This window comes from Schistocerca nitens, chromosome 10, assembly GCF_023898315.1.
Source record: "Schistocerca nitens isolate TAMUIC-IGC-003100 chromosome 10, iqSchNite1.1, whole genome shotgun sequence".
NCBI lineage: Eukaryota > Metazoa > Arthropoda > Insecta > Orthoptera > Acrididae > Schistocerca > Schistocerca nitens.
In genome coordinates, this window is record NC_064623.1 from 72,054,207 (window position 1) to 72,079,297 (window position 25,091).

The following is a 25,091-nucleotide window of genomic DNA, read 5'->3' on the forward strand; positions in this document are numbered from 1 at the left end:
AGAAAATCTTCGACTGTGACAGCGGATATGATCTTAGCATTGTGCGGAAGCGAGCTCTCGAAGCAGAGAAGAACCAGAGATATTCGTCACAATGTTTACGCTACGGCAGGAGAGGGGCGCACACTCTGACAGCATCTGCGACAACATGACGTAATTACCGACCGATCAGAAACCACCTTTGGGCTATATAGGATCGCCACAGAAGCATTTTTGACAGCCAGCTGCTCGTGACGAAGACGATGGAGGTTATGGAAGCAATCTTTTTTACCCTGAGTTTATGCGACAAGAAGCATGAGAATGTCTTATACGAAAGTGCTATCGTCAAAGGCTTATATCTCGTATGACTCATAACTTCCTCAAGGGTTCAGTATAAATCGTAAATAGCCTTTCGCTCTATGTATTTTACCCCTGCTATCTTCAGAATTTCAAACAGAGTATTCTAGTCAACATCATCAAAAACTTTCTCTAAGTCTACAAGTGCTATAAACCTAGGTTATCCTTCCCTTAACCTATCGTCTAAGATAAGTTGTAGTGTCTGTGTTGCGTAGTGTGTTCCTACGCTTCCCCAAAATCAGTACTGATTTTCCCCAAGGTCGGCTTCTACCAGTTTTTCCATTCTTCTGTAAAGGATTCATGTCAGTATTTTGCAACCACTACTTATTAAACTGTTGCTTCGGTAATTTTCATACTTGTCAGCAACTAATTTCTTTGGAATTGGAATTATTGCATTCTTTTCGGATTCTGAGGGTATTTCGCCTATCTCATACATCTTACACATCAGACAGAATAGCTTTGTCATGGCTGGCCCTCCCAAGGCTATTAGCAGTTTCGACAGAATGCCGTCTACTCCTGGAGCTTATTTCGACTTAGGTCCTTCAGAGAATTGTCAAATTCTTCTCTCAGTATCATTTCTCCCATATCATCTTCATCTATGTCCTCTTCCATTTCTACAATATTGCCTTCAAGTTCATCGCCCTTGTATAGACCACCTATATACTAATTCAACCTTTCAGCTTTCTCTTCTTTTTTTGGGACTGGTTTTCCCTCTGAGCTCTTGATATTTATACAGGTGGTTCTCTTTCCCCAAAGTGTCTCTTTAATTTCCTGAAGGAGGTATCCATCTTTTCCCTAGTGAAATATGCTTCTAAATCCTTACATTTATCCTGTATCAACTGCTGTTTACATATTTTGCACTTCCTGTCAATCTCATCTTTTAGACGTTTTTATTCCCTTTCACCTGCTTCATTTACTGCGCTTTTATATTTTCTTCTTTCACCATTTACATTCAGTATCTCTTGTGTTACTGAAGGATTTCTACTAACCCTTGTCTTTTTACCCACTTGATCCTCTGCTGCCTTCATTATATCATCTATCAGAACTACCCATTCTTCTTCTACTATATCCCTTTTCCCTGTGCTTGTCAATCGTTCCCTAACGCTCCCTCTCTACAACCACTGGTTATTTCAGTTTATTCAGGTCCCATCTCATTAAATTCCTACCTTTTTGCAGTTTCTTCAGTTTTAATATGCAGTTCATAACCAATAAATTGTGGTCAGAGCCCACATCTGCCCCTGGAAATGTCTTACAATTTAAAACCTGGTTCCTAAATCTCTTTCTTACCATTGTGTAATCTATCTGAAACCTTCCAGTGTCTCCACGCCTCTTCCACGTATGCAACCTTCTTTAACAATTCTTAAATCAAGTGTTAGCTATGATTAAGTTACGCTGTGTGTAAAATTCTACCAGGTGTACAATCGAATTCAAGTCCCCAACGACTATTAAATTTTCATCTCCCTTTACTATTTGGATAATTTCTTTTATTGCATCGTACATTTCTTTAGTCTCTTCATCATATGTGGAGCTAGTTGGCATATAAACCCGTACTATGTGGTAGGCATGGGCTTCGTGTCTATCTTGGCTATGATAATGCGTTCACTATGCTGTTTGTAGTAGCTTACCCACATTCCTATTCATTATTAAACCCACTCCTGCATTACTCCTATTTGATTTTGTATTTATAGTCCAGTATTCATCTGACCAGGAGTCCTGTTCCTCCTGCCACCGAACTTCACTAATTCCCACTATAACTAACTTTAACCTACCCATTTCCCTCTTTAAATTTTCTAGCCTATCTGCCCGATTAAGGGATCTGACATTCCACTCTATGACCCGTAAAACACCAGTTTTGTTTCTCCTCATAACGATGGTCTCCTGAGTAGTCCCCACCAGGAGATCCGAATGGCGGACTATTTTACTGCTGGAATATTTTATCCAAGAGGACCCCATCATCATTTAACCATACAGTAAATCTGCATGCCCACAGAAAAAATTATGGCTGTAGTTTCCCCTTGCTTTCAGTCATTCACAGTACCAACACGGCAATTCGGTTTTGATTGATGTTACAAGGCCAGTTCAATCAATCATCCAGACTGTTGCCTCTGCAACTACTGAAAAGGCTGCTGCCCGTCTTCAGGAACCACACGTTTGTCTGGCCTCTCAACAGATCCCTCCTTTGTGGTTGCACCCACGGTACGGGTATCTGTATTGCTGAGGAATGCAAGCCACCCCACCAATGGCAATAACCACAGTTCGTGGGGTTAGGTTGTAGGGTTCGCTAGTAAATTTTCTAAAATAAAGTCGATTACTTGCTTTATATGAGGCGTGTTTTTTAAGTAAGGTCCATGTGAACGTAAGTACACAACGAAAGGTTATTTCAAAAAAGTAAATTTATTTTCAGAAAGTACATACTTCACCCTATTTTTCATCATAGTTGCCAAGTTTGTTCAAACACATATCATACCTCTCAATCAATTTCAAATACCCTCTTCACAAAAATTTGCCACCTGCTCTGATAACCAAGAGTCCACTGCCGTTTTGACGTCGTCATCATCATTGTAACGGTTGCCACTGAGGTGTTGTTTGAGGTGGAGGAACAGATGGAAATCGCTTGGCGCAAGATCAGGACTGTAGGGTGGGTAGTCTAAAGCTTCCCAGCCAAAATTGTCCAATAAATCGCGAGTCTGACCTGCAGTGTGAGGTCTTGCATTGTCATGGAGAAGGACAATTCCCTTTGTCAGCATGCCACGTTTTTAAGTTTTGAATCACCCTGCGTAGCTTTCTCAGTGTTTGGCAGTATGCTTCTGCATAGATAGTGGTTCCTCGTTGCATGAAGTCGACCAACAAAACACCATGCCTATCCCAAAACACCGATGCCATGATTTTGCGCTGGGACAGAGTCTGTTTGGCCTTCGCCTTTACAGGCGAGTATGCGTGTGTGTATTCCATGCTCTGTTGCTTTGATTCGGACATCATATGCGAAACCCATGTTTCGTCTCCAGTTGCGATCTGAACTCCAGAAGCCGTCACCTTCTTCATGATAACGAGTCAAGAACTTCATTGCACACTGAAATCTTTGGTTTTTGTGGTCCTCTGTTAGGAGTTTCGGGACCCAATGGGAGCACAGTTTCCTAAACTTTTGGTGTTCAGAAACAATGTTGTAAAGCACTGACCTCGACACATCAGGAAATTCGTTTGAGAGACCTGTTATTGTGAAGCGCCTGTTCTCACGAATCCTCGCTTTAACTGAAGCCACCAAATCGTCTGCAATCAAAAATGGGGACCAGAGCGGTCCTAACCATGCACGTTGTTACGACCATCTTTGAATTCTCGTACCCACTTACGCACTTTGCTTTCACTGATAACAATATCACTGTACACTTCACAAATCTGTCGATGAATCTCTGCAGCAGACAGGTTCCTTGCTTACAAAAACCGTATTACTGAGCGAAACTCACACGCGGCGGGCGAGTTGATAGTCTTAAACATTTTGAAAGCACAGAACAGAACCGTACAGGTTAGATACAGAGCTGAAACTGAGCACAGTTGTTCCCGAGGCATGCCGGTACACGATGCACGCGCTCGTTGCGGTATGCGTGCGAACTACTAGTGTCTACAACAAAACGGACCTTACTTAAAAAAACACGCCTCGTAAATCAGCACCATGTACTGTGTGAAAATATTTGACATATGTTCTATGTCTACTTGTCGTCTCCACATGATTGCAAATTACGTAATCAATCGGAAATTAAGAAGGGAATTTATTCAAGATTGTATGTGGGTAATTGTTTGTACATTTGTACTAATATGTGTTATAGAAATTCGGCAAGAGAATTGCTGCTTCTAAAAAAATGACACAGCGAATTAGAGAATGTGCGAGACAGCAACAACGAAATCCAGAGATCATCTACTAGTGTTGCGATCTGGCATCTACAAGACTGACTGACAATCACACAAACAATGAAGTGTAAACTTGCAGTATCGACACAGGTTTGCCTAAAAACATGATTCCTTACGTAATCAACATAAGAGATAGTTAGTTCTTCCTTGACCATCACATACTAAATATTGCCCTAAGAAGAGGACTTGGGTCAAGAATTTGAAGTTCTGGAGCGGTAAGTCTAAGTAGGTGTATGAAGGTTGCGGTTAGCACGCTGGGTACTAATGACCGTGTTATAAATTTTCTCTGACTCCAAGAGAACAGGTGCCTTTTATTTAAAACTGAAAATGTTGGTGCATGATAATTCTTGCTATAGCTAGGAACATCTTTTTAAGCGTTGATGCAAATAAGCAGATTAATATAAAAAGTTTAGCTTCTGCAGTTTTTATTAATTTTCGATGTTTTTGGAATTTTGATTGGTATTGTGGATTTGGTAGGATGGAGGATCAGATTTCTTTCCTTTAAAGTAATGCTAGTGGGTTTGTAGGCGAACTCAAAGGAAACTTGAGTGTGAGCTTTCTTTTCATTTAATGGTTGTTGTTAGTTTCGGATTAATCGAGCAAGGAGACATCTCGAGATGTGTAAGTGGTTACAGTATTTGATATAATAGCCCGTAGCAATGAGTAAATCAGGAAACTTTGTGATGAAAGACTGCAGAAAGCGCTGAATAGTGGTATAGCGATGATTTTGCCTTGAAATTTCGAACCATACTACGAAACTGCATGAGTCTGTGCTGCAGTTTGGTGATTGATGGACTGACGAATGACTGTCTTTAAACTTTGAGTTCATTAGTAGGATCCGCTATTTATCTGTGACTGAAGTGGCTTAGTTTCGTCTATGAACTGTCTTCAGGTTAGTGAAAGTGACGGTAACATGCAGGGTTTTTTGTTTTCTCTTTGTTGTTCTTGTACTCCGTTAGAGGGAATGAAACTGATTTCCTGGCACTCAGTCACGACGTTCTGTAAAATGTATAAAATACTGAACTTAACTGATGAAGATAAAGTACAAGCAAAAAATAAGACCTTATAGAAATCAAAAGCCACAAATCAGTATTTCTTATTTCAACCTATAAGTTTTAAGAAAGTTACAGTGATATCTTTAGAGTGTGTTCGTCGTAATATTTTGAGAAATACCAGAAGATACTCTACAATAATTAATTCGGAATAAGGAAATGAACCGAATTATTTTATTTTTTTATAATACGTTCAGGGACATTGGTTTTAACAAGGTATAGTGTTTACAGGACAGTAATTTCAAGTTCTTTGTATATTAACAGCATAAATTAATGACGTACGTAGTAGTAATCCAAACTCGTTCAGGCACTCTGGCTTTGGAGTAATAAAGTAGATTCATCTTAAAATCTTTACGTAAATTTTAAGTGACAAGAACTATTGCAGGTTCTGGAATGAATTATTAGTAAACGGTAGCTGTTGCCGTCTTTTTACTTGGATTAATCATTCGCTGAGTAGAAGTCATTTTTAAGAACTTAAAACCATTCGTGTAGCAGGGATAGTTTGACTCTGTAGTGACAGTTCTATTGAATATTGATAAGTGTAATGGATTCTGAATGAGCAATTCTAGCAAAAAGAATAACGAGAAACGATAGATTAAGACTCCTCAGCTAAATCCATATCAGAAACAACAAATTGTTTCATTACGTACTGGAATCTGTGAGGAATATCAGGTGCTGCTGCGCACACTGTTTATTAAAGTATTAATTTTTTTCTGGTATACGTGCTGCATCTTATTACAATTGAGTGGAGTGTGTTTATTGCTCGATAATACCGTAATTAGCATCGAAGTTCAGTACAACAGTAAATCGTATTAAACGAAAGTCGGACTTATAAATTTCACTCAATATGAGGCCCGTACAAAATATTCCGGAACATTCGTAATTTCGCGCCAGTGGTGTTTTGGAGGGATATGCGGTTGGCATCCCTGCACAAACCTGTATTTAATGTGTAACTGCTGAAGTTTCATTGTTGTATGTCTGTTAGTTATTGGTCAGTGCTGTATTGAGGAAAGCGTAGCGGAATCAGACAGCGAAATCAGACGAGCAACGCGTCTGTACTAAATTTTACGTGAAACTCAAGAAAACCTTCACAGAAACACACCAAATGATGCAGGAAGCGTACGGTGATGAGTGCTTAAACCGTACTCGGTGTTAAGAATGGTTCACTCGGTTTAAAAATGACCGGACGTAAGCTAAAGGTGATCCTCGTTCAGGACGCCATTCGACGTCTACCGACGACCCTCATGTCAGCTTTGTCAAAAAAATTGTGCGTGCGAATCGAAGACTGACTGTCCGAAAGACTGCAGAAGGATGTAACATTTCAGTTGGATTCATGTCATGAAATGCTGTCAGAGCATCTTGGAATGCATAGTGTTGCCGCCAAGTTCGTCCCACACCTAATGAGTCAGGACCGCAAAGACTTTCGCCTCAATCTGTGAGGAGCTTTTGGATTGCACTAATGAGAACGGAATGTTTCTTAAGAGAATCATAACTGGTGATGAGACGTGTGCCTACGGTTATGATGTTGAGACCAAGATTAAATCTTCACAATAGGTCGGGAAACGTTCTCCAAGAACAAAAAAAGCTCGTCAGGTCAGGTCAAATGTCAAAGCCATGCTGATAGTTTTCTCTGACTTTGAGGGATTAGTTCATCATGAATTCGTGCCACAGGGACAAACTGTTAATCGATGCTACTATCGGGACGTGTTGCGACGCCTGCGAGAAGATGTGAGAAGGAAACGACCTGAAATGCGGCGAGATAATTCAGGGCTCTTGCATTACGATAAAGCACCCGCACATTCGTTCCTGTTGGTGCGTGACTATTGCACAAAAAACGAAATCACTGTGCTGCCTCACCCTCCGTACTCTCGAGATCTCGCCCCTGCGGACTTCTTGTATTTGCAAAGCTGAAAATTCCGTTGAAAGGACGAGTAGTTGCAACAATAGACGATGTTACGCCGGAGCCAAGGTAGCCCCTACGGGCCGGCAACCCATATTACACCACAGAGGACTGGGTTGTCTATGTCCAAGGCGTATCAAAAGCACAATGGTAAACACCGGCTATTCACATACACGATAATGCAAACAGACATTCTGAGCACTACAGGGTTATTACAAATGATTGAAGCGATTTCACAGCTCTACAATAACTTCATTATTTGAGATATTTTCACAATGCTTTGCACACACATACAAAAACTCAAAAAGTTTTTTTAGGCATTCACAAATGTTCGATATGTGTTCCTTTAGTGATTTGACAGACATCAAGCCGATAATCAAGTTCCTCCCACACTCGGCGCAGCATGTCCCCATCAATGAGTTCGAAAGCATCGTTGATGCGAGCTCGCAGTTCTGGCACGTTTCTTGGTAGAGGAGGTTTAAACACTGAATCTTTCACATAACCCCACAGAAACAAATCGAATGGGGTTAAATCGGGAGAGCGTGGAGGCCATGACATGAATTGCTGATCATGATCTCCACCACGACCGATCCATCGGTTTTCCAATCTCCTGTTTAAGAAATGCCGAACATCATGATGGAAGTGCGGTGGAGCACCATCCTGTTGAAAGATGAAGTCGGCGCTGCCAGTCTCCAGTTGTGGCATGAGCCAATTTTCCAGCATGTCCAGATACACGTGTCCTGTAACGTTTTTTCGCAGAAGAAAAAGGGGCCGTAAACTTTAAACTGTGAGACTGCACAAAACACGTTAACTTTTGGTGAATTGCGAATTTGCTGCACGAATGCGTGAGGATTCTCTACCGCCCAGATTCGCACATTGTGTCTGTTCACTTCACCACTAAGAAAAAATGTTGCTTCATCACTGAAAACAAGTTTAGCACTGAACGCATCCTCTTCCATTAGCTGTTGCAACCGCGCCGAAAATTCAAAGCGTTTGACTTTGTCATCGTGTGTCAGGTCTTGTAGCAATTGTAAACGGTAAGGCTTCTGCTTTAGCCTTTTCTGTAAGATTTTCCAAACCGTCGGCTGTGGTACGTTTAGCTCCCTTCTTGCTTTATTCGTCGACTTCCGCGGGCTACGCGTGAAACTTGCCCGCACGCGTTCACCCGTTTCTTCGCTCACTGCAGGCCGACCCGTTGATTTCCCCTTACAGAGGCATCCAGAAGCTTTAAACTGCGCATAACATCGCCGAACGGAGTTAGCAGTTGGTGGATCTTTGTTGAATTTCGTCCTGAAGTGTCGTTGCACTGTTATGACTGACTGATGTGAGTGCATTTCAAGCACGACATACGCTTTCTCGGCTCCTGTCGCCATTTTGTCTCACTGCGCTCTCGAGCAGTCTGGCGGCAGAAACCTGAAGTGCGGCTTCAGCCGAACAAAACTTTATGAGTTTTTCTACGTATCTGTAGTGTGTCGTGACCATATGTCAATGAATGGAGCTACAGTGAATTTATGAAATCGCTTCAATCATTTGTAATAGCCCTGTACTTCCTGCAGGGGGAGCTCGTGGCACACCAAACCACGATTAGCCGGAGACAGCTATTTAGGGGCTAGAACCAGCCTCGAAGTTCAGTTCACTCCGGATACCAACCTCGTCGACTTCAACCGCTGAAGATTATGTCATCGTCTCTGAATTGAACTTTTACTAGTGTGTGTGTGTTACCACGAACCTTTGTGGAAAATTAGAAGTGAACTTTTGTTTGCCTCAATTAGGAGACTTTTACTGGCATCGTTATTGTTAACTTTCTTTTGTTGTTCAGTCATCAACCTTGTAAACTCACATAAATAAAAGTTGCGAATTGTCAGTCACAACAGACGAGATGAAAGAAAATTGGAAGACGGCACTTCGCGCGATCCAGCAAGGGGCATAACAAGACTGCTTCCGGGAGTGGAAATGGCGTTGGGAGCGGTGTGTCAGTCGTGGAGGAGAGTATTTCGAAGTAGAACATGCACAATAAGTAAAAGATAAGCGCAGAAAAATTTTGTGGACAAAGTTCCGGAAGTTTTTGAACAGACCACGCAGACAGGCAGGCGAGCGCAGTACAGCTACTGTGTAACAGTTGGCAATTAGAAAATACACTGAAGCGCCAAAGAAACCGGTACAGGCATGCGTATTCCAATACACAGATATTTAAACAGGCAAAATATGGCACTACGGTCGGCAACACCTGTAAAAGACAAGTGTCTGGCGCAGTAGTTAGATCAGTTACTGCTGCTACAACGGCAGGTTATCAAGATTTAAGTGAGTTTGAACGTGGTGTTATAGTCGGCACATGAGCGATGGGACACAGCATCTCCGAGGTAGCGATGAAGTGGCGACTTTCCCATACAGACACTTCACGAGTGTACTGTAAATACCAGGAATTCGGTAAAAGATCGAATCTCCGACATTACTGCAGCCGGAAAAAGACCTTGCAAGCACGGCACCAACGACGACTGAAGAAAATCGTTCAACGTGACAGAAGTGCAAAGGCTTCCGCAAATTGCTGCAGATTTCAATGCTGGGCCATCAACAAGTGTCAACGTGAGAATCGTTCAACGGAACATTATTGATATGATCTTTCAGAGCCGAAGGTCAACTCGTGTACCGTGGTGTGTTGTAACTGCGACCGGAACGGTCACGGGGTTGAAGTGACGGAAAGCGCAGCAGGACCCGCGGAGTGGCCTGCAAACAAGAAAACAACGGGAGAGGACAGACACGTCCAATGAAGGACAGAACAAACAACACCAAGATCGAAACAACGGAGTCACAAGAAAGTAAATAAGCTGTTTAAGGCGAGGCGATGTGTCCGGAGACCTACTCAAGGTTAGACTGGCTGGCTGAGTGAGAGGCAGGCGCTTAAATACTCTATCAGGGGCGCCGCTATTGGCCGCTGGGACCACGTGTTCTACTGTGGCGCTCTCACACTAAATGCAGGCCAAGGGGCGGGCGCTGCCACAGCTTACGGCGCGATGGTGCAGAGACCTCTAGGGGTCTTCGACGTCCATGATGTCTGGCGGGGATTCAAATTCCGCGGTGCGCGGTACCAGATGGTGACTGCATGAAAAAGAGCTTTACGCCTCACCTGGGCCCATCAACACCGACATTGGACTGTTGATGACTGGAAACATGTTGCCTGATCGGGCGAGTCTCGTTTCAAATTGTAGCGAGCGGATGGACGTGTTCGGGTATGTAGACAACCTCATGAGACAATGGACCTAGCATGTCAGCAGACGACTGTTCAAGCTGGAGTAGAGCGCGTCCAGTTGGAGTGATATGGGACCCCTGATATGTCTAAATACGACTCTGATAGGTGGCACTTACTTTAGCATCCACTCTGATCACCTGTGTCCATTCATGTCCTTTGTGCATTCCGACAGACTTGGGCAACTCCAGCAGGGCAATGCGACACCCCAGATGTTCAGAACTGCTACAGAGTGGCTCCAGGAACACTCTCCTGAGTTTAAACACTTCCGATGGCCAACAGACTTCCCAGACATGAACATTATTGATCATATCTGGGATGCCTTACAACCACCTCCTCCTACTCTTATGCATTATGGCCAGCTCTGCCAGATTCACAGTGTTAGTTCCCTGCAGCACTACTTCAGACATTAGTCGAGTCCACGCCATGTCGTGTTGCAGCACTTGTGTGTGTTCGCGGCCGCCGTACACGATATTAGGCAGGTGTACCAGTTTCTTTGGCTCTTCAGTGTATTACTACTGGCAGAGATGGAAAAATGATCGATGGAGAGACTTGCCATCCTGGACGCGGCCGGCCGTGCACCAGGAGCTGAGCAGCAGGAAGCGGGTGTGCACGATGGTGGCGGTGCAGGCTCTGAACAGCACCACGGCCAGCGCCGCGTTGGGGAACTGCTTGAGCTTGGCGGGCGTGCCGAAGAAGACGCGCGGCTTGGGCTCCTGGCGCGGGCACGCCGCCTCCGCCGCCCGGCGCCGCCTCCACCGCCCCCGCACGGCACGCAGCGCCTCCACCGCCCTCGCCACCAGCGCGGGGTCGCTCTCCGCAGTCGCCGCCCCCGCCAGCAGCAGCAGCGCCGTGGCCGCCGCAACCACCCACAGCCGCATTACTGGCCGTGCTGCGAGTCACAGTCAAGAACACGATACACTGCACTTGTTCTCTCGTCGGTGGAAACTTCTGTGTGACATACAATACTGGCCATGAAAATTGCTACACCATGAAGATGACGTGCTACAGATGCGAAATTTAATCGACAGGAAGAAGATGCTGTGATATGCAAATGATTAGATTTCAGAGCATTCACACAGGGTTGGCGCCAGGAGCGACACCTACAACGTACTGACATGAGGAAAGTTTCCAACCGATTACTCATACACAAACAGCGGTTGACCGGCGTTGCCTGGTGAAACGTTGTTGTGATGCCTCATGTAAGGAGGAGAAATGTGTACTATCACGTTTCCGACTTTGATAAAGATCGGATTGTAGCCTATCGTGAATGCGGTTTATCGTATCGCGATATTGGTGCTCGCGTTGGTCAAGATCCAGTGACTGTTAGCAGAATATCGAATAGGTGGGTTCAGGAGGGTAATAAGGAACGCCGTGCTGGATCCCAACGGCCTCGTATCACTAGCAGTCGAGATGACACGCATCTTATCTGCATGGCTGTAACGGATCGTGCAGCCACGCCTCGATCTCTGAGTCAACAGATGGGGACGTTTGCACGACAACAACCATCTTCACGAACAGTTCGACGACGTTTGCAGCAGCATGGACTATCAGCTCGGAGACCATGGCTGCGTTTACCCTTGACGCTGCATCACACACAGGAGCGCCTGAGATGGTGTACTCAATGACGAACCTGGGTGCACAAATGGAAAAACGTCATTTTTTCGGATGAATCCAGGTTCTGTTTACAGCATCATGATGGTCGCATACGTGTTTGGCGACATTGCGATGAACGCACATTAGAAGCTTGTATTCGTCATCGCCATAGTGGCGTATCACCCGGCGTGATGGTATGGGGTGCCACTGGTTACACGTCCCGGTCACCTCTTGTTCGCACTGATGGCACTTTGAACAGTGGACGTTACATTTCAGATGTGTTACGACTCGTGGCTCTACCCTTCATTCCATCCCTGCAAAACCCTACATTTCAGCAGGATAATGCACGACCGCATGTTACAGGTCCTGTACTGGGCTTTATGGATACAGAAAATTTTCGACTGCTGCCCTGGCCAGCACATTCTTCAGATCTCTCAACAATTGAAAACGTCTGGTCAATGGTGGCCGAGCAACTGGCTCGTCACAATACGCCAGTCACTACTCTTGATGAACTGTGGTATCATGTTGAAGTTGCATGGGCAGCTGTACCTGTACACGCCATCCAAGCTCTGTTTGACTCAATGCCCAGGGGTATCAAAGCCGTTATTACGGCCAGTGTTGGTTGTTCTGGGTACTGATTTCTCAGGATCTATGCACCCAAATTGCGTGAAAATGTAATCACATGTCAGCTCTAGTATAATATATTTGTCCAATGAATACCCGTTTATCAACTGCTTTCCTTCTTGATGTAGCAATTTTAATGGCCACTATTGTAATAACATCATATCTGAATCGTTAATAACTATGAGACTATACCGGTGAGGGAAAACACTGCACTCCACTATGTCAAGATGGGTTGGCTATACTGCATCACCATCCACACTGTGGCGACAAAAGTCCTAAAATCGTGTTGGACCTCCTGTAAGTAGGCTGTTTAGGTTTTTATATTGGTAACGCCACGTAGCGCTCTGTATGAAAATCACTGGCAGTGCTTGTGCAGTCTGTGGCTGGTTTGCATTGTTGTCTGCCATTGTAGTGTTGGGCAGCTGGATGTGAACAGCGCGTAGCGTTGCGCAGTTGGAGGTGAACGCCAGCAGTGGTGGATGTGGGGAGGGTGCGAGGTGCCGGGGCTAGCAGTGTATTTAACACTAAATTCTTCTAGAATCTACATAGGTAAATGATGCTCTAAGCCCCCCCCCCCCTATTCTAACTCCGACTTTTGCTGTTGCACAAGGATAAAAAAACACGCGAACTGACTCTAATCAACCCTGCCAGTGGAGTAGAAGAGAGTTTGGCACCTGCAATAATTTAATTTGATAAATAAGTTAAATAAACGAAGGTTTCATTAACATAGTGAGAAATGATGGGTTGCTCTACCGATTAACAGAATGAAAGTTCTGTCCAAAATAACAATATGATTTATTAAGACTAAACACAAAATAATAAAAGAAACACATGAAATATTTATAATACATCAAATTGGCTCAAATTGGAGACTCATACAAACACTGTAAAGGTGAAGTTGTCCCTAAACTAGATCGTGAGGTTTAAGACGAAGTGGTATGTGGAGCCAATTCCTTGCCACTCAAATCTCAAGAGAGACACACAGCTAACCCAACAGTAATTGCTGCTACTCAAGACAGAACAAAGTTAAAAAAAGACGAACAGGCGCGCTCTGCTGAGCTCTGATTATCACCTAGGAAAATCCCTATCTGCCGGTGCTGCGGACATACATTACCAAACTGTCTTCTTAACTGCCCGAACACGATCTGGCGTACCGGAGGCGAGGGCTGGTTGCTTCGACGTCCTCGACCGAAAGACGAGAGCTGACTCCCCTGAGCACCCGTACAGGCCGAACACAGAACATTCCCGCCCCCACGACAGTGGCCGTGGTTAAACGTTCCAATCAGCAACTCGAAAACCGACGGAAAATTCCACTCCATTGCCGGAGCACTACCATTCCACCAATGGAGATTCTTGGCGCCAATTTCTGCGCTGATTTTGCTACGTCACGGAGCTATGCCCTGAGCAAGCCAATCACAGTTACTATTTTGCAGAAAGCGCGGGAATTTTCCCGCCACAACTGCCTGGGTACACAAGTCATTCCCACGCCTCGCTGGTAGCCCGCCAGAAAGTGTTTTCGCTAAGATTCTGCGAAGTAACGGAACCTCTAGCCCAGCCGCTACTTCAAACCCCTCCGGGCGTGTCTTTTGACAATGACAGCGTCTGCAAAGCATTCACTCGACTTCCTGGCACCTGTCGGCTTAACCCTCTCCAGTTCAACAGAGCCCACCTGTCACCGGACCACCCGGGTGACGAGAGACGCTGCGTGGGAAGTCCGCGTGTGAAGGAAAGGCAACTTTCCACCGCATGCAATTAGAGAGGAGAATCGTAAGATAGAAATATGAGAGGGGGCTCATGCCACCTCTCATTGCCCCTACGCCATTTTTAGATTGTAATTGGTGAGCGGTTGGCTCACTTAGGAGCAATGTAGTGAGTCAATCGCCCAAGAACAATCTCGCAAACTGACCCCACATGCCGCACTCTATAAAGAAAATCACTGCAACTGAAAAATGCAGCTCATAGAGGGAGGATTATTTATGATGTAGCCAACTTCACCTTCTTAATATGGAACACTAACACTCACATCACACATCCATACCCAGGGAGCCCCTTCCAAACACCGATTCACACAGACATTCACGCTCTAAATATGGCCCGGGCATGTGAGCCAAATATGGAGCAGTTTATTCTTTACAATCAGAGTTGGAGTGCTCCACAATTAAATGCCCAAGATTTTACAACAATTTGAATCATGAAACTAACCTGAACTCACTCACACATGATACTATTTAAGTTAACAATCTCTTTGTGAGCTTTCAGAATCTAGTTACAACCTCCGATTCATTCTGTCTCCCTGCAGCAAGAATAACCTTTACAAAATGTTCCCTGAACTGATGGTCCATTCACAATGACAGTGGTGGTATCTGCTTCAGTTTATGGGGACTTCAGGCACACTGTTTGCATACACACAACAATAAATACAAAATACAAAAAAAACATGGTGTGGAGAACAGTACAGTAATTTGTAATAAGAATTACAGTGTAAAACACAAACACATACAAGGTATAACATACATTACAAAAACAACACTGCAGAAAGAAATTTAAGAAAAAAAAACAAGGTTCATGGGGGCATCAAGTTGTGCGTGCACATTGCACAAAGTTCACGACTGTGCTGAGAATGAGGCACTAAATCACATTGTTAGAAATATTCGAAGCACTTCACAAATACGACAGTACTGACATCTCATAGGGCTAAACGTCGGGTGTTGTTGCTACGTTGTTGCAACGGCAATAGGGTAGGAAGACACAGTGATAGGCTCTCCTCACGTCGATTAATTGTCTCTGAGGTCTATTTGTTGGGATACATCACTAGTCTAGGTCTCTTCTCTCGCTGGACAGTACTTTACGTTTCCCAATATTGCAGTTCGACGAGGGATGATGGCACATGGAGTGACTCCACAAGTGTGTGAGGTCATCCATACAGGATCGAACGAGGAGCGACGATTGCTAAAACTGCTCTCTAATAGAGAGGAGAAGTTAGAAATGAGACCATACATTTGTTAGTGTGGCACGATACTGCTTTGTGTATGCAGATCGGCCAATGCTAGTGAGTTGTAAAAACCCAAACAGGTGAGTATAGAGCGTCCCTTTCTGTCCTGAGGCACATGAGGCGCAGGTTCTGACACGATATGTGATCTTCTTCGTGTACTCACGACAACGTGGTCTGCCGCAGGGAATCCCTCCAAACGGCTGCCGCGTCCGAAGAGCTAGCAGGCTGTCGCGTGTGGGTCACGTGTCGGTGTCAACGGCCAGCCCCACTTTCGCTTGTGGCCCGGCGAGGGCTGTCTGCCACCTAATCCCTCAGGTACACGGCCCGGTGCTGTCAGCTTGTAGGATCGGATGCTCTCCCGCCCTTCACGTTAGGTAGTGCACTGACGCTTTCTTCTTGCAGGTAGCCGATGACCTCCGGCTGGCCCCTGCATTGCCACGATCCCCGTCATCTGCACAATTCTTACAAAAATCATATGTCTAACTTTTCCCCATGACCTTCTATGTTATAATAAATTTACATCACGATACATTGATGGTCTGTCTGTTTTGGGTTCTATTATGGTATTAATTTGTCGCGAGTCCAAGACTAAACGAATACTACCATCTGCCTTCTCGACTACTCTTAACGGGTTATTATAGGTTGAAGCCGTAGGTTCTATTATTCCTTCACTCAGCATTCGCGTAATTTCAGCTGCTACTTTCTGTCGATATGCCAAGGGGATTGGGTAGGGTGGCACACGAAACTGGTTGTGCGGACGTACACGAAATTCATATTGGAAGTTCTTTATTGATCCTGTCTTGGGAAGGAAGACCTCCGCATGTTCTACTAGTAATTTATGAAGTTCTTTGCGGTGGTCGCACCTTATATTCTTTATTGCTTCCACTTTTTCTCCTATTTTCTCCTTGATTTCTCCCATTATTCCGACTTCATTCTCATCCGTGTCCTCTCCCCTACCCGCAACGTCGACCTGTTCTTCCTTTCTGTCTTTCAGACACGCATAGTTTATCCGTACACAGTTAGACGGTAGTTGAGCTGGGATCAGCTGGTCGTCGAACTTAATGTGGACGGGATTCCCTTTCCTCAAAACCACTTCGCCTCGTCCTAGATCAACTATCGCTTCATGTTCATTTAGGAAGTCCGTTCCTATTATCATGTCGATCGCCAGATTTGGTACGATCCAGAAGTTAGACTCTATTTTGTGTCCTTGGCAGGAGAATTCCAGTCTTGTTTGTTGGGTGACCTCCGTACATTTACCCGCTAATGCCCCTTTTATTTTGGTTTTCTTAACCGATAGGACAGGCCAGTCCATCTCCTGAGAGCACCTCTTGTATGCTGCCTCAGATATTGCTGTTATGTAGCTTCCACTATCTATTATCGCATTCATACTCTTTTCAGCTATTGCTACTGTGATAAGAGGCTGCCGATCTTGTCGAGGAGTTGCTTTATGTTCCTCGAGCAGGATTTCTGATAAATCTTCGTAATGTATCATCCGTAGTTGGCCAGGTCCGAGATTACGTGCGAAATTCCGGCGGCCTGTGTTCGCACTAGTCTGGCGTCAATCCCCTGTTAAGCTCCCCCTCCTCTGACGTGCATTAGGATTTGCGGGTCTAGTTTCAATCTCCTGGTTCCACTATTGTCCTTGGTTTCGCTCTCTCCAGTTACGGTCGCTTTGCCGTTCGTTATTCCTCCTGTCCCAGATTCCTTGTCTAGATTGACCCTGTTCCCTGAAGTTCTGGTTTCCGTGTCTCTGGTTTCCATAATCTTGAATTGCGTAACCTTGATTTCTGTAACCCTGGTTTCCTAACTGACGAGCGCGATTATGCGATCTGTTGTCGTCTGCCCTTGCTGGCCCGTGGTATTTGTTATTTTGCGCCTTCTTCCTGTCCTTTGCGTCTTGTTTATCGAAGACTACTTCGAGTTCACGCAATAGACTCTTGAATGCTTCGATGTCAGATCCACACTTGCCGACAAGTGTCTGTTGATACCTAACAGGCAATTTGGAAAAACAAAATTTGATGATTTCTCCCTTGCTATATGGACTATCTAAAAACTGATTCTTCTTGAGTAAATCATCAAAAAATTTGGTTGCGCTCTTATGCCCGGACACTTCCAGTTCAGGACAAAATATTATTTCGTCTTTAATCCTGTCTTGCGTTTCCTTTGACCAGTAGATCCCCAGGAACGCGTCAACAAATTCCTGATAAGTCTGACACGTCGCTGCCACACCCCGCATCTTTTCCACGGCTTGGCCTTCGATGTGTCCACACATGAATTCTAATTTTGCCAGGGTTGGCCATGATGACGGTAATGAATTTGTAAACTGCATCACCCAGCTGTTGGGATGCATCGACCCTCCATTATCTCTGAATATTTGGAATTTTAGTATCGACAGGAAGTGATTGTGATCAAAATCCTGTGCGATCCTCGCACTGGTGTTGTCACTCGTTTCCGATACTTGCACGTCTGCTGAGTGTCCTGATCTATCTTGCTGATAACTGTGATGTGCTACCTCTGTATTACAGTGGCAGTGGCACTCAGAATTCACTCTCCTAAGTGGGCTACAATTATTGGAGCTATTACTCGCTGTTTCTGCGTGTGCATTGTTCGTTCCGCACGCTGTCACTGGGCTAGAGCACGGCGGGCTTTTCCTCGGAGACACAATTCTGTGTATTCCATCATTGGTGCAGTGCTCGTGTGCCCGTTTTGCTCTAGTTTTGCTATCCGACTCTCTACTTCTTCCATTCGTTTCGTGGTGTTCGCAACCGCGATATTCCCTTGAGTTTTTAAGAATGCTAGGGATTTTGAGTGGGATTGTGTTGTACGTCGCAAGCGCCCTGCGAGTTTAGAAGTTGCTTCCGCGACTTTCATTGCCCCTATTGCTGCCGTTTTGGCCAGGCCTGCTACTTTTTGTGCAGCCATTGACATTTCTTTTGCTTCTCCACATTCTTTCTTTATAGTTAGTAATTCCCCACGAATTTCCCCTATATGCGAAATTATTGCCTCAGTGTCCTTCTTACGCTGTTCGTCAGCTTCTTCCTTCTCCTTCTTACGTTGTACGTCAGCTTCTTCTTTCATTGATCGTAGGAAGCTCAGTATTGGGTTTACGTCATCTTTTTGATCCTCTTCAAACGTGGGAGATGTAACTCTGGACACCTGGGCGCTAGAGCTCTGACGTGACCGAGCTAGCCCCTGTCTGCTCTCGTTCGTTTGATTATGAACTTCTGCTACCGTCTCGACCTGTGTGCCTGCCTCTGTTTCATCCTCTACTTCACTATCATAATCACGGCCGCAACGCTGCTCTGAGATCGCGTCCAAATCACCTTCCTCATCAATGACCCTGTCGTCCTGTCCTGCTAAAAATGTGCCCATCTCACCTCCGAACCTATCCCCGTCAGTAACGTGCCCCTTATCCATTGTAGTATCCACTTTTGTTTTAGCTTCGCTCACTAATAGTCGTGCCTTACTTCTCGTGATCATTCATGAGAAACAAAATTTATCTAAAATACACAGTAAAAATAATCTACTCCCTGTATTTTTACACATAGACATAAAATTTCAACAACGCTGTTCCAACGCTGTAATCACAAATGCAATTTGATGTGGTACAGAAACCGCACACAAATCGGACAAAGTGCGATGTGGTACGGACACCACATCAACGAAACACAAAAACAATGAACAAACAAAAATATATACACTGAAAACAAAAACTGTAATCATGCGCCGCTACTTAAAACTAAACGCGGAACTACCAGAAAAAACAAGTTGGGTATTAATCATTAAAAAAAAGTAGAGAAAAAAAATTGAATGTTCCTACTAAGAATCCTGTTTGCTTATCAGAGATTCACAGGAAAGATCCGAGGCCAAGGGTCGCCATTTTATGCGAGGTGCCGGGGCTAGCAGTGTATTTAACACTAAATTCTTCTAGAATCTACATAGGTAAATGATGCTCTAAGCCCCCCCCCCCCTATTCTAACTCCGACTTTTGCTGTTGCACAAGGATAAAAAAAACACGCGAACTGACTCTAATCAACCCTGCCAGTGGAGTAGAAGAGAGTTTGGCACCTGCAATAATTTAATTTGATAAATAAGTTAAATAAACGAAGGTTTCATAAACGTAGTGAGTAATGATGGGTTGCTCTACCGATTAACAGAATGAAAGTTCTGTCCAAAATAACAATATGATTTATTAAGACTAAACACAAAATAATAAAAGAAACACATGAAATATTTATAATACATCAAATTGGCTCAAATTGGAGACTCATACAAACACTGTAAAGGTGAAGTTGTCCCTAAACTAGATCGTGAGGTTTAAGACGAAGTGGTATGTGGAGCCAATTCCTTGCCACTCAAATCTCAAGAGAGACACACAGCTAACCCAACAGTAATTGCTGCTACTCAAGACAGAACAAAGTTAAAAAAAGACGAACAGGCGCGCTCTGCTGAGCTCTGATTATCACCTAGGAAAATCCCTATCTGCCGGTGCTGCGGACATACATTACCAAACTGTCTTCTTAACTGCCCGAACACGATCTGGCGTACCGGAGGCGAGGGCTGGTTGCTTCGACGTCCTCGACCGAAAGACGAGAGCCGACTCCCCTGAGCACCCGTACAGGCCGAACACAGAACATTCCCGCCCCCACGACAGTGGCCGTGGTTAAACGTTCCAATCAGCAACTCGAAAACCGACGGAAAATTCCACTCCATTGCCGGAGCACTACCATTCCACCAATGGAGATTCTTGGCGCCAATTTCTGCGCTGATTTTGCTACGTCACAGAGCTATGCCCTGAGCAAGCCAATCACAGTTACTATTTTGCAGAAAGCGCGGGAATTTTCCCGCCACAACTGCCTGGGTACACAAGTCATTCCCACGCCTCGCTGGTAGCCCGCCAGAAAGTGTTTTCGCTAAGATTCTGCGAAGTAACGGAACCTCTAGCCCAGCCGCTACTTCAAACCCGTCCGGGCGTGTCTTTTGACAATGTCGGCGTCTGCAAAGCATTCACTCGACTTCCTGGCACCCGTCGGCCCCTCTCCAGTTCAACAGAGCCCACCTGTAACCGGACCACCCGGGTGACGAGAGACGCTGCGTGGGAAGTCCGCGTGTGAAGGAAAGGCAACTTTCCACCGCATGCAATTAGAGAGGAGAATCGTAAGATAGAAATATGAGAGGGGGCTCATGCCACCTCTCAAGGGAAATGGCGGAGTTTTGAAATTTGTAAGACTGGATGTCATGAACTGCTATGTATATTATGATTTTTCAACACTATTAAGGTAAATACATTGTTTGTTCTCTATTAAAATCTTTCATTTGCTAACTATGCCTATCAGTAGTTAGTGCCTTCCGTAGTTTGAATCTTTTATTTAGCTGGCAGTAGTGGCGCTCGCTGTATTGCAGTAGTTCGAGTAACGAAGATTTTTGTGAGGTAAGTGATTTGTGAAAGGTATAGGTTAATGTTAGTCAGGGCCATTCTTTTGTAGGGATTATTGAAAGTCAGATTACGTTGCGCTAAAAATATTGTGTGTCAGTTTAAGGACAGTCATGTATAATTGTTCGAAGGGGATGTTTCATATGGCGACCCTGCCAGGATACCTCACTGGACTCTTCTGATTTTTTCTTGTAGTTTGTGTAGTTTATTACTAGCGCGTAATTGTAGAGAGAATCTCCTTTGTAGTTGCAGTCTTTCATTGTTGTACAGTAAAACAGTTGTGTCATGGATGTAGATTTGCACCAAGTATTTCGCAGCTGCGCTTGCGATTAACTAGATATTATTTGCAGTGCTATGTTAATGCGTTTTCTTATTTTTGCTCTTCAAATTGTGCTTTTCTGTGTTATCGTGTGAAATATTGTGACAATTATGGCGTGTGAAAAACGTAATACTAGGCTCCAAAGTAAACTGAGAAATGACAGTGAAGACGAAAGCAGTGTGTTAGCGCCACCGTGTAATGAGTTAACTAATGTTCAACATAGTAATTTGGTAATTGTGCATAGGGAAATGGAGCGGGCAGCAAACAATGGTGTAGACAGTGAAACAATTAGTGAAAAGGGAAGCATTATCGATCGATCGGTCGGCAACAGGCCGCCTCAGGAATCGGGAATGATAGGACACAATGTTGCAAATACTGCAGATTCAAGTTTTGGGTCCTTGCCATTTTCTCAGATAAGTCAAGACACATTTTCTGCTTGTCAAAATGTGAATGTTGCCTGTGCAACTTCACTGCCGAAAAGCATTGAGGAACATGTTTCAGACACCAGTGCATTGTTATTACAGTTAATGCAACAAATGGGACAAAGGCTACAAAAGCTAGACACAACGCTTGAACAAAATCAGAAACAAATGGGACAAAATCTTCAAATGTTAGACACAATGGAACAACACCAGAGACAAACACAGCAACAGTTAGACGCAATGGAACAAAAGCTTGAAAAGTTAGACTCAGTGGAACATACGCTTGAACAAACACGTGAATATTTAAATAACTGAGTTACATAAAATCGAATATAAATGTCAAAAAGTCTGTAATGACGTAAAAACACAAATTTGTGAGCATTTCCAACCTATCTTTTCGCGGCATGTAAATGCATTACAGAATCACAAAGCAGCCATAAAAGAACTGCAAACTATTGTTCATGAAAATCATGAGACCTTGTAAGCTAAAATTGACTCAGTTGCATCTACCGATCCCGTTACACAACTTGCAAAACTCAGGAAAACTTAAAGGACACAGAAGATACGATTTCAACACAAATGATCGCTCTGAAACTTGGTTCAGAAAAACACACTGAGGAAATAAGTACACTATCGGAGAAACTAGCTGAACTTTCGGATCAGTTCACTAATTTATCTGCAGAGGTAGATGATGATCTGAATGACACAAGACCTGTAGCCGTCACTGACACAGAAGAGTATGAACAAATTAAGAAATTCAAACAAAATCAGAATCAAATTAATACGCAACACAAAAGAAAAATCCGGGAAGTACAAGATCAGTTGGCACAAGTAATACAAAAATTACATATTTAAGAGGGCACTCACGCTCCAACATGGGAAGAGGGACTTATAAATACGGAAAAGCACAAAATAATAACACAGGGCATTTCGGAAATTATGAAAGAAATTGGCAGGGTGCACCGAATTTTGAAATGGAACCGCCGATACGACGTAACAATGACCGATATGTGACTCGCCGACATGATGATTTTGACTATAAGCTGTTCATTACTACACGTAAATTTGAAACATTTACGGATTCTGGCAACGACATGCATCCACAAGCGTGGCTCCATCAATTCTCTCATTGTTTTCCTCCCAACTGGTCATTAGAGCACAGAGTAGAATTTATGTGTGGCTATTTAGAGAATGAACCAGCTCTAAGAATGCGATCGGTCATTCACGACTGTCACAGTGGACAATTTTACCATGCCTTCCTCTCAGTATATTGATCTCAAGCTACACAAGACCGAGTAAAACATAGCATCATAATGATGAAACATTTCGAACAATCTGAATTTTCCAGTCTTGTGAAATATTTTGAAGACATGTTGCACAAGAATCAGTACCTGTCAAACCCATACAGCCCCTCAGAACTCATCCGCATTTGCTTAATCAAATTACCTGAACATTTACGACATGTTATTTTGGCAGGACGTTGCAAAGACGACATTGAAGCTTTTCATGGACTCTTACAAGAATTAGAAATTGACACTGACAATCGCAGAACGCGAAAACAGGAACACAACAATTACAGGTCACATCCGTCGCAATTCCACGACGAAAGAAATAATAACTGGACACGACAAGGCTATTCTCACAACACAAATCGTGACCAAAACAGACACCACCCATATGACAACCGTTGGCAGAGTAGTAATAATTACAGGGAAAGATCACCTCTCCGCGGAGACAATTTGGGAACCAAAATAATTATTATCAAGGAGAAATTCTCCACCACATGACCGACAAAAAAGAAACTATGTAAACTACCGACAAAACGACAGACCTGAATTTCATCAGAACTGGCGGGATTCAAACATGGCAGGGCCCTCTCGACAAGGTGAATTTGTAGAAGTTAGACCTCCAAATCCCAATAACGACGCGCGCCAACAAAGAAACAGACAATGACTCGCACCGCAGGCAGCCACGTGCGCCGGCTGGCTCAGGGAAAAATTACATAGACGCTAACCTTGAGAAAAATTCCAGTATTCTTTACCAACGTATACCACATGATAGTTGCGTCGAAGTGAAACTCTGCGTACTAGGAACAGTAAAGGTTTACACCACATTTCACATGTAAAACCGTTTATTGAAAGATAATCTGCTTTTTAACTTTGTCTTTGCCATAAAACTTTTCACTTCACATTTCTAGTATGCATTGTCAGACTTAGAAACTGTTACCATGCAACAATGTTTGAAGTTAAATATCCAATCAAGAACCAAGAGAACTTATTTAAACAGAAATTACGAATGCATTGTTATAGTTAACAGACGACACAGTGTTGTTATTTGTACATTCTTGCTTTGTTAGTTGCACGATTACATAACGACTATAAGGCTTACATACTTAGAACATATACCAGTACTGCTAATGAGATTTTACTGCAACATTTTGGTTTACTTGAAAAGACATTATGGATTTAAAGTGCTTTCTGAGAGATACCAGATGACACAGTGGTTAGTTTATTTGACAGCTACATGACTATATCACGTCGCTACTAAAGTGTGACACAATTTACATTGTTGCTTTTGTGGTGTATCTGTTTTATATCTGCACAGTTTTTCTGAATTTTTCTGGAAAGGAAAACATGTTTTAGTAGTAACTTTTGTGGTATAGCTACAATGAGACAGCCTTTTCCGTAGCACAACAATACATTACAGTACAGTACTTTCTTCATCACGGCAATAAGCGTAATAACTGAGAAATCTATACACAAAGCATTTCACTTTTGTTTATTGTGAGGTAAGTACATTGACTTTTGCGGAACTTAGCTTTCGGAGGACGATAACTACGACACTTCCACAGAGATTATTTTACAAGACGCACAGTTTAGCGCTACAGTACACGTATTTGAGTGATTAATTTTGTACTTAAAACATTTATTTTTAAAGATATTTGAAGTACAATGATACAAAGGTTTTCCGTGATACATTTCATTCCATTGCTGTAATCTGTAACACCTGAGGGTATTATTCATTTATCCTCAGGGGGGGTACACGCCTACTTTGTGTACCATGTGTTTGGCAAGCACAAGGAGCCCTAGCTAATATGGTATTTGCTTATACAACATCGGTACCATATTTCTCTAACACACAAATTACACAGCTATCTGATCAGTTAACTGAGAGATAAACATTTTTTTTACTACGTCAGTGACACGTGTTTACGCAATTACAGAGTTGGATTACTTCACACTTACGAAATTGTAATTAGTCTGTACTTTGTG

The 25,091-nt window shown here is 43.6% G+C and overlaps 1 protein-coding gene across 1 annotated transcript in view; it reads right to left on the bottom strand.

The window, feature by feature from the left end:
• Positions 1-11,254: 11,254 nt before the first annotated feature.
• The window catches only part of LOC126210544 (uncharacterized), a 157,893-nt gene continuing 144,056 nt past the window's right edge, over positions 11,255-25,091 (bottom strand). Inside the window, exon 3 of the mRNA XM_049939798.1 lies at positions 11,255-11,324. Coding sequence (XP_049795755.1) covers positions 11,313-11,324 — 12 coding nt within the window. The 3' untranslated portion in view covers positions 11,255-11,312. The remainder of the gene's footprint in view (positions 11,325-25,091) is intronic.